Raw genomic sequence first — 15,113 nt, 5'->3', positions numbered from 1 at the left:
CGCAGGACCAGCCAAACTATGAAAAAAAGTGTGACTTATAGTCCGGAAAATACGGTATACACCCTTGTCTCATTTAGTATACGCTGTTCCATGAATATGCAAATGAGTCCCGCCTCCACTCACTCAGCTCAGAGATCCACTCGTTGACCATCACACGTTGATCTGATTGGTTACAAGTTGTGACGTCAGAAATACCAGCGATTTCAAACCGTGTTTTTGGTTCACTGTAGTTTTAAGGAGAAAATTTGTAGCATTGGTGTTGACATGAATTTGTGCATATTTTGTCTTAAAGGTCCAATGACATGGGGTTATTTTATTATTTTAGAATGTTTCCTTGGTTGCCCTTATAATGTTAGTATGTTTTTTTAGATCAAAAATAGTCATAATTTATAAATAAAAGGCATTTATCCTAGCCTGATTTTAGCCTCTGATTTGAACGCTCTGTTTGAAGGGGCGTGTCTGCTGTGAGATTCAGTGTAACCGGCCACTGCTGTGATTGGCTGACATGCTTGCATATGAAATAGCTATACGTATTGCATGTGAAACTCGTTTGAATACTTTTATTACAGCTATTATACGTTTTTACTATTACAGCTATCAAGATTAGCAAATCGTCAGAAGTTTTTAAAGTATTTAGATCTATTCCCATCACATAAAATGTTGTAGTTACACGAACAGTGGCGCAGTGCTCATTCAGTAAATACAGCTAAACAGATGTGTTTTATTAAAATGTGTCTTTTTTTTTTTTATAGCAACTAGAAATGTTTAAAAAACGTCTAACTCTGTAAAGAGCTCTCGAATGCCTCATAATCTCTTATTATTCATTTTTGATTTATTTGTTTGTTTCCAAGGCCATCCCGAGACGGCAGTTCACGAAGAGCATCCTGAGTAATTTCTTTTTCGGTAAACAAGTGACGGCTCCATTTTATCTTTTTGCACCGCAATTGCCAGGCTTTTAAGCTCCAGTACATGTTTTCACTGTTTACTGTGCATACTTCACACTTCCCTGCTGCCTGTCAAATCTTCCTTTTGAGATGTTAGCTAACATATTTCCACATGGATGTCAAAGCAGAGCGTGACCCTTGCGTTGATCAGTGTGTTGAAGCCGTCATGTGACCTAATGCACTGTAATAACAATTCGTACTACAGACAAAATCATGTGACTCATTTAGAAGAGTTAATGAGTTTGCTATTATTTTAATCAGACAAAAATGGAAATTATGTTATTGTTTACTCAGTAACGTTTGTCCATACAGTGAAAGTAAATGGGGTCCAATGATGTTTCTGACCCTACTGATCTTTATTGTATGTTCAAAAACAGTTAATTTTTTTCCAAAGTATCTTCTTTTGTGTCCCATTGAAGAAAGAAAGCCATTGATATGTCATGACCTGTTATATAGGAGTGTGTGGCGTTGTGGTAGCCTATATATTGACTTTCTCTAGGATGCCTTTCACACTTCTCAAAGCGTCAAGAAATAATCAAAGTGCTCTTGTGTGGTCTGACATTGCACCCTATCAAAATGTATCTCTGGAAAAACAAAATGTTCTATTCTCTGTTCCCGTGCTGATAGGGCTAGTAATGTTTCATGATGGTTAAAGTGTTTCTCTCGTTCTCTGTGTTTCTTGAGGAGAACTTTATGGAGTGCAGCATTAATGTGTCGTGCGCCAGTCAAACATTGAAACACAGTGCTCAACTTTCAAATCATTCCACTGATAATAGAAAGCCATGGTTGACTGATGACAGAAGTTTAGTTTGTGGGTAAACTATTCCTTTAAGGGTTTCACCCGGTGAATGATAAAACGAGTAAAACTTACATTAACACAAGGGCCTAAAGGAAGCTCCAAACATACTGTAGGTTTGGGAGGAGCCTAATAATTCAGTCCTGTCAATCATCATTACATGCGTATACAGGTGAAACTCGAAAAATTTGAATATTGCGCGAAAAAAGTTCATTTATTCCAGTAATTCAACTTTAAAGGTGAAACTAATATATTATATAGACTCATTACATGCAAAGTGAGATATTTCAAGCCTTTATTTGTGATAATTTTGATGATTATGGCTTACAGCTTATGAAAACCTTTTCACAATTTGGGGTTTTCATAAGCCATATTCATCAAAATTATAACAAATAAAGGCTTGAAATATCTCACTTTGCATGTAAAGAGTCTATATAATATATTAGTTTCACCTTTTAAGTTATATTACTGAAATAAATGAACTTTTGCACCATATTCAAATTTTTCGAGTTTCACCTGTATAAGCAGCAGTCATTTAGATTTCAAGTTATTTTTCCATTAAATATTAAGAGTGGATGGGCAGGCATATTTCTTACTTGAAATGGTGAAATCAGTGTGGAATCACTGTAAGCAACCGCCCAGAAACATGCTAAAAATACTTTTAACTCTATAGCAATGCTCTGGCAACCACCCACAACATTCTAGCAATATACGGTATTAAAAAATGAAATATTAATATCATAGTAATATTACACACACAATAGTATTATAAGTAAGCCAGCACTAGTAACTGGCCGACACTCCAAGATGCATGTGGGATTATTGCATCTTAATGCTGGTTTCCGCCCACCATAAAATGGGAAAAAATTTGGATGGAAAAGGTTGGATTCTGTAAAAAGGAAAGGGTGTTAGAATCCCAGTCATCAGTTAGGATTACAAACACTCTCTACATCTCCATACACTCATATTTTGTGTGTGATTCTTTGTTCATTTTGTGTTTTCTCTTATTTTGGGCCAAAGTTAAAGACAAATCTGACTGATTGTGTTATATTTTTGTCAAAATGTTAGATGTGTTAATGTTAACGTACTGAAATCTGATCTTGTGGCAACCCTACACCCCTAGCATTGTGGCGGACACTTGCATTGACAATCGTTACTCATATTTTCATCAGAAAATATAAAAATGTAGTTGAAGAAGAAGCCTTTCCCTGAAGGTCGGTAAAATGAGCGCTGAAGTACGCTTCCTTTATTCTCTACTTCACAAAGATATGAAGTAGATTTCAGCTCATCTTTGAACTGCCTCTGAACTGAAAATGAAATGGTGCGATTCTTAGATGTCTTTCCTCCTTAACCCCCGAGCCGTAGTGTTAGCGTCACTTTAAAAGCCCCTTTTCATGTCTGGTGTGTGTGTGCATATTTATCTTCTGGAGTGAAGTGTGCTCCACATATGGGCTTGTGCGTGTGTAGTGCGTGAGCTCCAGCAGTCTGTTCGGTCAGAAGGTTTATATCCTGATTATAGACTACGCCCCAGCGCTTCACAGGAACACACGGGAAGTATAAACCGTTTGATCCGTGATCACCCCTAGGAAGGTGAAGAGCAGCAGAATGCTGATAATGTTCATGATTTATAAAGACCGTTATGATGAAGTTAAGGATCTGAAACTGGTCAGGTTGGGAATGCTGGGAAGCATGGGAAAGGAGGCTTAAGCAGCTGGCCAGACACACACACACACACACACACACACACACACACACACATCAAAAACAGACCATGTGCTGTCCAGACACACTCCAGGAACACTTCAAACCCTGAGAGTGCAACGAGAACTAGAGAGAGTGCAGGAATGGGGAACAAAGACTGAAGAACGAAGGGTCAATCTGAACGGGTCAGCCGCTGCACTGCAGTCCAGTGTAACTGAGGAGCCAGATGTGCGTCCAGGACACACAGCTGTCTATCAGTTTAGTGATGAGCTTCTCCTCTCTTTTCTTCTCTCTGGTCTCGTCTCTTCTTTTCTCATCTCTTCTTTTCTCATCTCTTCTTCTTATTTCATCTCCTCTATTTATTTTATCTCTTCTTATTTCATCTCTTCTTTTCTCATCTCCTCTTCTTGTCTCATCTCCTCTTCTTTTCTCATCTCCTCTTCTTTTCTTATCTCTTCTTATTTCATCTCCTCTTCTTATTTCATCTCTTCTTATTTCATCTCTTCTTATTTCATCTCCTCTTCTTATTTCATCTCCTCTTCTTATTTCATCTCTTCTTATTTCATCTCCTCTTCTTATTTCATCTCTTCTTATTTCATCTCTTCTTTTCTCATCTCCTCTTCTTTTCTTATCTCTTCTTATTTCATCTCCTCTTCTTATTTCATCTCTTCTTATTTCATCTCTTCTTATTTCATCTCCTCTTCTTTTCTTATCTCTTCTTATTTCATCTCTTCTTATTTCATCTCTTCTTCTTATTTCATCTCTTCTTATTTCATCTCTTCTTCTTATTTCATCTCTTCTTATTTCATCTCCTCTTCTTTTCTTATCTCTTCTTATTTCATCTCTTCTTCTTATTTCATCTCCTCTTCTTATTTCATCTCCTCTTCTTATTTCATCTCCTCTTCTTATTTCATCTCCTCTTCTTATTTCATCTCCTCTTCTTATTTCATCTCCTCTTCTTATTTCATCTCTTCTTATTTCATCTTCTTCTTATTTCATCTCCTCTATTTATTTCATCTCTTCTTATTTCATCTTCTTCTTATTTCATCTCCTCTATTTATTTTATCTCTTCTTATTTCTCCTCTTCTTTTCTTATCTCTTCTTATTTCATCTCTTCTTCTTATTTCATCTCTTATTTCATCTCTTCTTATTTCATCTCTTCTTATTTCATCTCCTCTTCTTAGTTTATCTGTTTTATTTTATTTTCTCATCTTCTCTCATTACATCTCTTTTGACAATAGCAATTTTTCCTTGTTCCCTCCCTTGTTATAAAAAAATAATTCCCATGATTCTCTTCCACTCTCACTTTTTCTGCCTCTTTTACTGTTTACTGTCTGTCTCCTTTTCTCGTCTCGTCTCTGTCCTCTTATCTATTTTTTTTTTTTACATTTTCTCTTATTTTCTCATAACATCTCTTCTGAGCATCTTGTTTTTTCCTGCATCTCATCTTATCTCCTCTCCTCTCCTGTTCTTCCTTCTCCTCTCTTTGCATCTCCTCTAATACCACCTCTTTTTCTTACCATCTCATCCTTCTCTTATTTCATCCCATTGTCCCGTCTCCTCACCTTCTTTCATCTCCACTTCTATTCTCCTATCTTCCTGTTTAGTTTTATTTCCTATTTTTTTGTTCTTGTCTCGTCTCGTCTCATCTCATCCCTACCTGTCTTGTCTTTCTCATTTTGCCTTTTTACTGCAATTCTCTTTTTGTCTACTAGTCTCCTCTCCTTTGACAATAGCCATTTTTCATTGTTCCCTTGTTATGAAAAATGAATTCCCATGATTCTCTCCCACTGTGCCGCTCTCTCTTTCTCTGCCTCTTTTACTGTCTGTCTGTCTCCATGTCTCACCCTAACACTGGCATGTTTACCCGTTGCCATGACTGCTAGACAACTGGATGAGTGTGTGCTTGTGTATGTTTGTTTATGTGGTGACAGACTGGGATGGGGGGATGGATACTCATATGGTTGGTGTGTGGTCGCGGAAGAGGTTTCATACGTGTGTGTGTGTGTGTGTGTGTGTGGAGTTGGCGTCCTGTTTATCCACATTGAGACTTCTGGCAGCTCTTATCTGCCGCTGTCTCATGATGATGATGTAATGCTGGTGGGAATGAGAGGGGTGTGTGATGTAGTGCAGCCGATCTGACACACTTCTTCAAATCTACAAACCTCATTAAATCACCCGCCGCTGACACCCAGCCAGAAACTACGAGAGGCCAGAAAGACACAGACTGTCCCATTGAAAATGAATGCATTTCGAAATGAAGGTCCAGCAGGAGCGTGTTCATCTAATCCCGTTCATCACAACACTAGTGCGTACTGTATAAACAGCTGCTTACCAAATGTGTTTACCTTCAGCTCACTCAAGGATTATATGAAAATGTCAACTCATAACAAACGAGACGTCGCTTAAAATGAACAGGAGTACAAATATCCCACCCACCCACCCCCACACACACACACACACACACACACTGTAAACTCTATTTATCTAGGCTTATGTCTGAATATCTAGAGTTTTGTGTTCAAAGACTTCGGATCAAAACTGGTACACACAGCATGTCAAGGATTCAGAATGATTTCAACATTGATTTTTTTTAATCAGTATTGATTGAGCTTGTTAATCAGATCACAACTGAGACCTTTGTATTATCTCAATTGTTTCTCATGATTATCATTGAGATTGAATATTGAATGAATGTGCTCAGATTGGCAAAGATACAAAAGTGTGCAATAAAAAGTCACAGATTTGAATGTGTTCTTAAACGTCTTGATTTTTCTGGTCTCTTTGCTTCTATTCTCGTCTGGTCTCTTCTCTTCATAATTAACTTTATTATTCACGGCAAAAAAAGGTTTGAAATAAGTGAGCAGCGATGTTCGTGAATATCTCTATCCCTAGCACTTTATACAATAGATCGAGCAAACGTGTCTCGAAAGTTCACTCTGAAAAGATGTTTCGAACTCCCAGACTCTTCTTATTTCTCTTATTTCTTCTTAGACTCTGAACTTAGTTTTGGCCAGATTATGTTCAGAATAATGTCACACCGCTTTGTTGTCTTTAAAGTGAACTAAAATGCTTCATCTCTTCTTTTCTCATCAGCATTTAATGTCTCTCCTCAACTTTTCTTGTCATCTTCTGTCTTCTCTTCAAACTGAACTCAAATGTTTCATCTCGTCTTTTCTCATCTTTTCTCTTTTGTTCTCGTCGAACATTTGATGTAGTTTTTCTTCTGGTCTCGGCTCTTCTCTTTCTCTTTTCAAAATGAACACAAACTTTTAAAAGTCACTTTTCTTCTCTACTTGTCTTTTCTCTTTCTTTCTCGTCTTCTCGTCTTCTCTTAGATTGCCATATTTGTCTTTTCCTCAGCCAACATTGTTGTCGTGCACAAAAGCAGTGTAGTGAAGAAGTGTAGAATTCTTCAGTATAAAATATAATCTTTTGAGTAATCCTCATTGTGTGTGTGTGTGTGTGTGTGTGCATCTGTGCGTGTGTGTGTGTGTGTGCATCTGTGTGTGGGTGTGTCTGTCTGTGTCTGTTTGTGTGTGTGCGTGTGTGTTTGTGTGTGTGTGCATCTGTGTGGGTGTGTCTGTGTGTGTGGGTGTGTATGTCTCTCTGTCTGTGTGGTGTGTGTCTGTATCTGTGTGTGTGGGTGTGTGTGTGCGTATGTGTGTGTGGGTGCATCTGTGTGTGGGTGTGTCTGTGTGTGCATCTGTTTGTGGGTGTGTCTGTGTGTGTGTGTGTGTGTGTGTGTGTGTGTGCTCTTGTTTGTATGTGATTTATGAGGACACAAATTTGTATAATGATGTGTATTATAATGTGTATTTCACTGGTATTACAACTTAAACGTGATTAATGAGGACATTTCATGACTCCTCATAATTCAAATAGCTTAAAAAACATGTAAAAATGTAAAACGGCAGAATGTTTTCTGTGATGGGTAGGTTTAGGGATAGGGGCTGTGTGTGTGTGTGTGTGTGTGTGTGTGTGATGGGTAGGTTTAGGGATGGGGCAGTGTGTGTGTGTGTGTGTGTGTGATGGGTAGGTTTAGGGATAGGGGCTGTGTGTGTGTGTGTGTGTGTGTGTGATGGGTAGGTTTAGGGATAGGGGCTGTGTGTGTGTGTGTGTGTGATGGGTAGGTTTAGGGATAGGGGCTGTGTGTGTGTGTGTGTGTGATGGGTAGGTTTAGGGATGGGGCAGTGTGTGTGTGTGTGTGTGTGATGGGTAGGTTTAGGGATAGGGGCTGTGTGTGTGTGTGTGTGTGTGTGATGGGTAGGTTTAGGGATAGGGGCTGTGTGTGTGTGTGTGTGTGATGGGTAGGTTTAGGGATAGGGGCTGTGTGTGTGTGTGTGTGTGTGTGATGGGTAGGTTTAGGGATGGGGCAGTGTGTGTGTGTGTGTGTGTGTGATGGGTAGGTTTAGGGATAGGGGCTGTGTGTGTGTGTGTGTGTGTGTGTGTGTGATGGGTAGGTTTAGGGATGGGGCAGTGTGTGTGTGTGTGTGATGGGTAGGTTTAGGGATAGGGGCTGTGTGTGTGTGTGTGTGTGTGATGGGTAGGTTTAGGGATAGGGGCTGTGTGTGTGTGTGTGTGTGATGGGTAGGTTTAGGGATAGGGGCTGTGTGTGTGTGTGTGTGTGTGTGATGGGTAGGTTTAGGGATGGGGCAGTGTGTGTGTGTGTGTGTGATGGGTAGGTTTAGGGATGGGGCAGTGTGTGTGTGTGATGGGTAGGTTTAGGGATAGGGGCAGTGTGTGTGTGTGTGTGTGTGTGTGTGATGGGTAGGTTTAGGGATAGGGGCTGTGTGTGTGTGTGATGGGTAGGTTTAGGGATAGGGGCAGTGTGTGTGTGTGTGTGTGTGTGTGTGTGATGGGTAGGTTAAGGGATAGGGGCAGTGTGTGTGTGTGTGTGTATGTGATGGGTAGGTTTAGGGATAGGGGCTGTGTGTGTGTGTGTGTGTGATGGGTAGGTTTAGGGATAGGGGCTGTGTGTGTGTGTGTGTGTGTGTGTGTGTGTGTGTGTGTGTGTGTGATGGGTAGGTTTAGGGATAGGGGCTGTGTGTGTGTGTGTGTGTGATGGGTAGGTTTAGGGATAGGGGCTGTGTGTGTGTGTGTGTGTGATGGGTAGGTTTAGGGATAGGGGCTGTGTGTGTGTGTGTGTGTGTGATGGGTAGGTTTAGGGATAGGGGCTGTGTGTGTGTGTGTGTGTGTGATGGGTAGGTTTAGGGATGGGGCAGTGTGTGTGTGTGTGTGTGTGTGTGTGATGGGTAGGTTTAGGGATGGGGCAGTGTGTATGTGTGTGTGTGATGGGTAGGTTTAGGGATAGGGGCTGTGTGTGTGTGTGTGTGTGTGATGGGTAGGTTTAGGGATAGGGGCAGTGTGTGTGTGTGATGGGTAGGTTAAGGGATAGGGGCTGTGTGTGTGTGTGTGTGTGTGTGTGTGTGTGTGTGTGTGTGTGTGATGGGTAGGTTTAGGGATAGGGGCTGTGTGTGTGTGTGTGTGTGATGGGTAGGTTTAGGGATAGGGGCTGTGTGTGTGTGTGTGTGTGTGTGTGATGGGTAGGTTTAGGGATAGGGGCAGTGTGTGTGTGTGATGGGTAGGTTTAGGGATAGGGGCTGTGTGTGTGTGTGTGTGTGTGTGTGTGATGGGTAGGTTTAGGGATAGGGGCTGTGTGTGTGTGTGTGTGTGATGGGTAGGTTTAGGGATAGGGGCAGTGTGTGTGTAAGTGTGAGTGTGAGTGTGTGTGTGTGTGTGTGTGTGTGTGTGTGTGTGTGTGTGTGTGTGTGTGTGTGTGTGTGTGTGTGTGTGTGTGATGGGTAGGTTTAGGGATAGGGGCAGTGTGAGTATGAGTGTGTGTGTGTGTGTGTGTGTGTGTGTGTGTGTGTGTGTGTGTGTGTGTGTGTGTGTGTGTGTGTGTGTGTGTGTGTGTGTGTGTGTGTGATGGGTAGGTTTAGGGATAGGGGCAGTGTGTGTGTGAGTGTGAGTGTATGTGTTTGTGTGATGGGTAGGTTTCGGGATAGGGGCAGTGTGAGTGTGTGTGTGTGTGTGTGTGATGGGGAGGTTTAGGGATAGGGGCAGTGTAAGGGGAGAGAATATACAGTTTGTACAGCATAAAAACCATTACGCCTATGGAATGTTCTCACAAGTATAGCAAAACAAACTTGTCTTTGTGTGTGTGTGTGTGTGTGTGTATGTGTGTGTGTGTGTGTGTGTGTGTGTGTGTCAGATCGAGGTTCATACAGCAGCAGAGGCGTCTCAGAGAGGCTCTGGTCTTGCTTCAGTCGTCTCGTGGGGAGATGACGACTGTTAAGAGCCAGTTAACTCACTTCCTGGAGACATGGGACAACAGCGAAGCACGGATACTGCAGAGTTGCATCAGTGCTGACGCAGGTAATTACACACACACACACACACACACACACACACACACACACACACACACACACACACACACACACACACACACACACACTTCAGAAGACATGTGTATGTCTGTGCATGTCTATTGCACACGTGTTCTGAGCAGATGCAGGCAGTCTCATGCACAGAACACACTCCTACACGCCAAGGCTGACAATCACAATATATCTTGTCATGGTCTGGAATTAGAATAGAACACACTCTCCCTCGGCCTGTGGGTGTGTGTTGGTGACTGTGAGATGTAGGGCACACTGTTCCCGCTGTGCGGAGATAATTGCAGTATAATGATAATAGAGGATGTGAGACATTTAATATCAGGGAGCTGGAAGAGAGGAGTGTGTCAGTGGATGGCAGGGACAGTGTGTGTCTCACAGGACTGTGTGTGTTAATGGGAGTCTTGTGGGGCTGAAATGTATTAAGCAAATACACTCACCTGGACACTTTATTAGGTACACCTGTTCAACTTTCAACTTTTTGTTAATGCAAATATCTATTCAGCCAATCACATGGCATGTAGACATGTCGAGATAAGCTGCTGAAGTTCAAACAAAGCATCAGATTGGGGAAGAAAGGTGATTTAAGTGGCTTTGAACGTGCTTTTAATTTTCCAATTAATCGAATTATTCTGTACAGTTTTGAAGCTTTAATTTCAGAGTGTGGCTGTTCATGTTTGACTTTTTTTTTCTATAGTAAAACCTGACAGACATACTGTACACTGCCTTTTGGGTCAGGAATATTTGTTTATTTAATGCTTTAATCGCACTTTTGATCAAACGTGGCATGTATAATGTGAACGTATCTCGGTTTTCACAGAAATATAAACCAGCACGACTGTTTTCAACATTTATGATAATCAAAAATGTTTCTTGAGCATCAAATCATCATATTATACTGATTTCTGAAGGATCATGTGACACTGAAGACTGGAGTAATGATGCTGAAAATTTAGCTTTGATCACAGGAATAAATTACACTACTATATATTCACATAGAAAACTGTAAATTGTAATAATATTTCACAATATTTACTGTATTTTTGATCAAATAACCAGCCTTGGTGAGCAGAAACTACTTTTGAACAGTAAAACATCCTCTCGAAGAAAACCGCTTCATTAAAGGAGCTTAATGAATTTCTTCACATGTAAAAATAACTAAATGTGTGTTTGGGGTTAAAGGTTAAAGTTGGGAGAATCTGATGTTTGATGCTGTGGTTCTCAAACTGCGGTGGTACGCAGACTGCCAACATGTGTTATGCCACATAATGGGAAATAATAATAATACAAAATTATATATTTTTTGTGTTCCATGTTTGATTTATAATATAAACTTGATATATTTTAATATAGCTTAATATAGCATACAAGACTCTTGTATACTAATGTATCATGTATACTTCTGCTAGGATATACGCAGTTTGGAAAAGTATGGAATTTGATTTAAGTAATTTCCAGTTCTGGAAAAGTTTCAAGACTATTGCCCCTATTCAGTTTTCTAAAATATGAATTAATTCGTTTCTAAAAACATATTTGTCATACAAGCAGAATGCTTTCATGGCAAAAGTTTAGTGATTGTCGAACACGACTGAATTTCATTGCACAAAACTGTTTGTCTTTACCAAAAATCTACAGTCTACAGTTTGGAAATGTGTATTACTTTGAGAAAACAAATGAAGAATATATATATATATTACAGGTGACGGTACTATATACCAAATATAATGCTAAAATAATGCTGGATGAACCATTTATGATAAATAAGTCTGAAAAATGTACAGATTCAACGGTTTGGAAATTTGTGTCTGGAAAAGTATGGAGTTTTGAAAAGAAAATTCTGTACGGGAACCGTTTTCTGGATGCGAATAGGAATTCTTTTCTTCAAACTGTGAGCTGGCACAGCCACGCTGATCAAAACACCACATTTTTATTCAGTGCACGAAAAAGAGGAAACAAAAAAGCCACTGACAATCAAAACAGCATTATTCTGTTCATTTGATGAAGCGTATCCTTCAGAATGGCTTGTTTTGACACTGGATTCAGCGCTCCAGTTTGAGCACGGTGTCAGTAACCAGTCTGACAGCAGTTTCAAGCACTTCTTGGCAGATGTTTTTGTTACAAATTTAGTATTAAAGCAAATTTTGTATTATTGTGTTTTAATTAGACATTTAATCTTTTCAGTTCTGTGCAGTTTTGGTGCAAGTAAAATTTAAATAATGAATACAACTCTTAGCAATCAATACACCATATTCATAAATAATACTTTTTTATTGTACAGTAGATGTGCAGGGAAATTTACTGCCACGTGTCTCACAGGAACGTGTTGCCTTGTGGATGCATGATGCTTCACTGCAGCTTTGTTGATTCAAATGTGAGCAATCAAGTTTAGTTTACTGTAATTCTAACCAGACTGAGATTTTGTTCTGAAAAATACTTGGTGTTCCTTGATTCAAGACAACCGTAGTATGCTTGAGGGGTCGTGCGGATCTGCTTTTTCTGCTGTGTAATGGTTCCAGATTGGGCATGGGATTAGGGCTAGTTAGTTAGTTAGTTAGTTAGTTAGTTAGTTAGTTAGTTAGTTAGTTAGTTAGGGACATTCATGCAAATATGGTATATGTGTGTGTGAAAGAGTAAAGATGCACTTAGGCCTGTCATGATCATAATGTTTTGTGCCCACGATTAATTGTCATACAAATTGTTGTGATTAACAATTTAATTTTCTGTTTTGTTCATGTCACTTACAGTGTAGTACATTATTTGTCTATATATATTTTGTTTGGAAACCTATAAGGGTCTGTTTTGTAAATTGCTCAAATTAAACAAACATATCCTGTGACAGCTGTAATTTAATGCACAAAAAATGCACAGCCGTTTGCTTTTGTACTCTGCATCGATAATATATATGAATTAAAAAACAATGTTTTATTAAAAATGTAAAAATGCAGAATGTTTCCTGTGATGGGTAGGTTTAGGGATAGGGGCAGTGTAAGGGGAGAGAATATACCGTTTGTACAGTATAAAAACTGTTATATATATAAAAAAAATATACGAAATATATATAATTTTTAAGGCTTATTTTGTGGCATTGTTTTTAAGGCGTTTGATCAGTTAAATTGCCGTACAGATCGGTTACACTCACAGTGTGGATGAATCGTGTTTGTGTCGAAGACTGAGGATCTATTGAAGAGAACTTATGCGATTACAAAGCAAAAACTCTCAATTTTGACCGATTAATGAAAGTAAGCGATCTCATCAATGGATGACCTGCCATCATCAATGTGCCGTAAATAATTAATCAGGGCGTCTTCTCATAGGATGAGGATATAGGCCCATATTACAGTCCATAAAATAATATTTTAAAAGTTAAAATATTGTAAAGTCCACTTGGGTTCAAACTGGAACCCAAAAAACCCCTGAATAATATAATATAGTAGTCAACATTGGAAGTGGATCAAAAAAGTTCATCAAAGTTGTCCTGAGAATTCACATGTTGACTACTGTGTGTGTGTGTGTGTGTGTGTGTGTGTGTGTGTGTGTGTGTGTGTGTGTGTGTGTGTGTGTGTGTATTTACTTGTGTATATATATACACGCATATATATATATGTAGGATGTTTTTGTTGGTTTGACAATTACTAGTGAACGGATGACTACACATTAAGAGAGAGAATAGTTATAGTTATAGTTGTCACGTTTGGTTTGGGGTTTTGTTTTCACTTTTATGTTTCATGTCTATTATTTTGTAATTTGGCTTAGTCTAGGGTCCTGCTTCTGTCATGTGATTCCCTTCCCATCATGTGATCATGTCATGTGCTTTCTTAGTCTCTTGTCTTATTGGTTCATTGTTTTATTGTGTTCAGGTGTTTCTTGTTCATGTTCTCTGGTCTAGTATTGTCCGTGTAATCTCAGTTGGTGAGTTTTTTCATGTTTATTGACCATGTCAAGTCAAGTCTTTGTTTTACTCACTTTTGGATTAAAGTAAATAAACTACACTTGGGGTCAGCTGCACTTTCCCTTCAGAGGACTTATGTTCCAATAGTGAGGGCTAAAGTGTCAGGATTTTTCAGGTTTTTTTGACAGACATGTTTGTGCATGTAATTATGCTAAGAGATTGTTTGCATGTTTGAAGGCGTTTGTTCGGTTTACACATTGGCATGCAAATCGCTTCATGCATTGATACTAACGCATGCATACTTGTGTGTCGCTCAGCATTGGTTAGCAGACGATTCAGGTGCCGTAGGGTGACTTAACCTCTCGCTCACCCCATGGGGTATGTGTCTCCTCCCCACATAAAGCTGCCAAATTCCTGCAAGTGCCTGCGTGTGTGTGTCACTGAGAGGTGAATGAGTACAAAAGGCTCGAATCCTTTGAACCAAGAGACAGGTATTTTGTTTACAGTAGCCTAAGGAGTGTTGAGTCTTTGCTTTCCCTGCCTCCCTCTACCTGTCTCTCAGCATGTACGCGGAACACTTGCATTTTTGTAAATGTGCGTATGCTACGCTGTCTGCTTGTGTCGGTTCAACAGAAAGCACTCCTAGGATGTTATATTTGGCTGATTGTGTGCATGTAGGTTCTGATCTGCTCAAAAAGACAGCTTGTTTACAGTGTGTGTAAATGGGTAATGGCCAAACCGATATGGGTGTTGGCGCAACAATTATGCGCTGCTACCTGTCTGTCGGCTTTCACGGTCTTGAGACATGAGGGGAAGACAAGATGAGAGCAGAAAGTATATATATATATATATATATATATAAGGCAGGAGAAAATTAGAGAAAGGATGAATATAAATGTCTTGTGTGTTTTCTGCTGTTAGTAGGTTTGGTCTTACTTAAAGTATAAATAAACTATACAAATTAACCAGGTTTTGTATTTACCTACAAAATGAAGTTACCTGTAGGTCAATTACATGACATTAATTTTTTCTCGATTGATTTATTCAAAAATGCATACAAATTCCATTCATAGATATGACTTGAATCCAAATAAATCCTCATTAATTAATACAATTCTTGAAAAAGTTTTAGTGTGTTAGTAAAAGTAAGTCTGATGCAGAGCTCGTCTCAGTGCAGGCTTGGCAAAAGTGTGTATCACGCGCGCATGTGACAAACAAACGGTCTTGTGGGTTTAAAGGACACATGCACATGAAGGCCATTGTAAGTCCACAAATTTGTAAGCAAAAAAATTCAGTCATTAATTACTCACCCTCATGTCGTTCCAAACCTGTAGGACTTTCGTTCATCTTCGGGAACAGAAATGAAGATCTTTTTGATGAAA

General features: G+C 39.4%; 1 protein-coding gene across 10 annotated transcripts in view; it reads left to right on the top strand.

Annotated features, from left to right (window-relative positions):
- The window catches only part of lekr1 (Leucine-, glutamate- and lysine-rich protein 1), a 157,696-nt gene that overhangs the window by 31,247 nt on the left and 111,336 nt on the right, over positions 1-15,113 (top strand). For all 10 annotated transcript variants that reach the window (XR_013798677.1, XR_013798678.1, XR_013798679.1 and 7 more), the window contains one exon: positions 9,656-9,819. Coding sequence is in view for 3 of the 10 variants with exons in the window: in XM_079621608.1 (XP_079477734.1) it covers positions 9,656-9,819 (164 nt within the window). In the remaining 7 variants the exon portion in view is untranslated. The remainder of the gene's footprint in view (positions 1-9,655; positions 9,820-15,113) is intronic.

This window comes from Phoxinus phoxinus, assembly GCF_949152265.1.
Source record: "Phoxinus phoxinus genome assembly, chromosome: 8".
In the NCBI taxonomy this organism is placed as follows: domain Eukaryota; kingdom Metazoa; phylum Chordata; class Actinopteri; order Cypriniformes; family Leuciscidae; genus Phoxinus; species Phoxinus phoxinus.
This window is presented reverse-complemented; position numbering and strand designations above follow the sequence as displayed.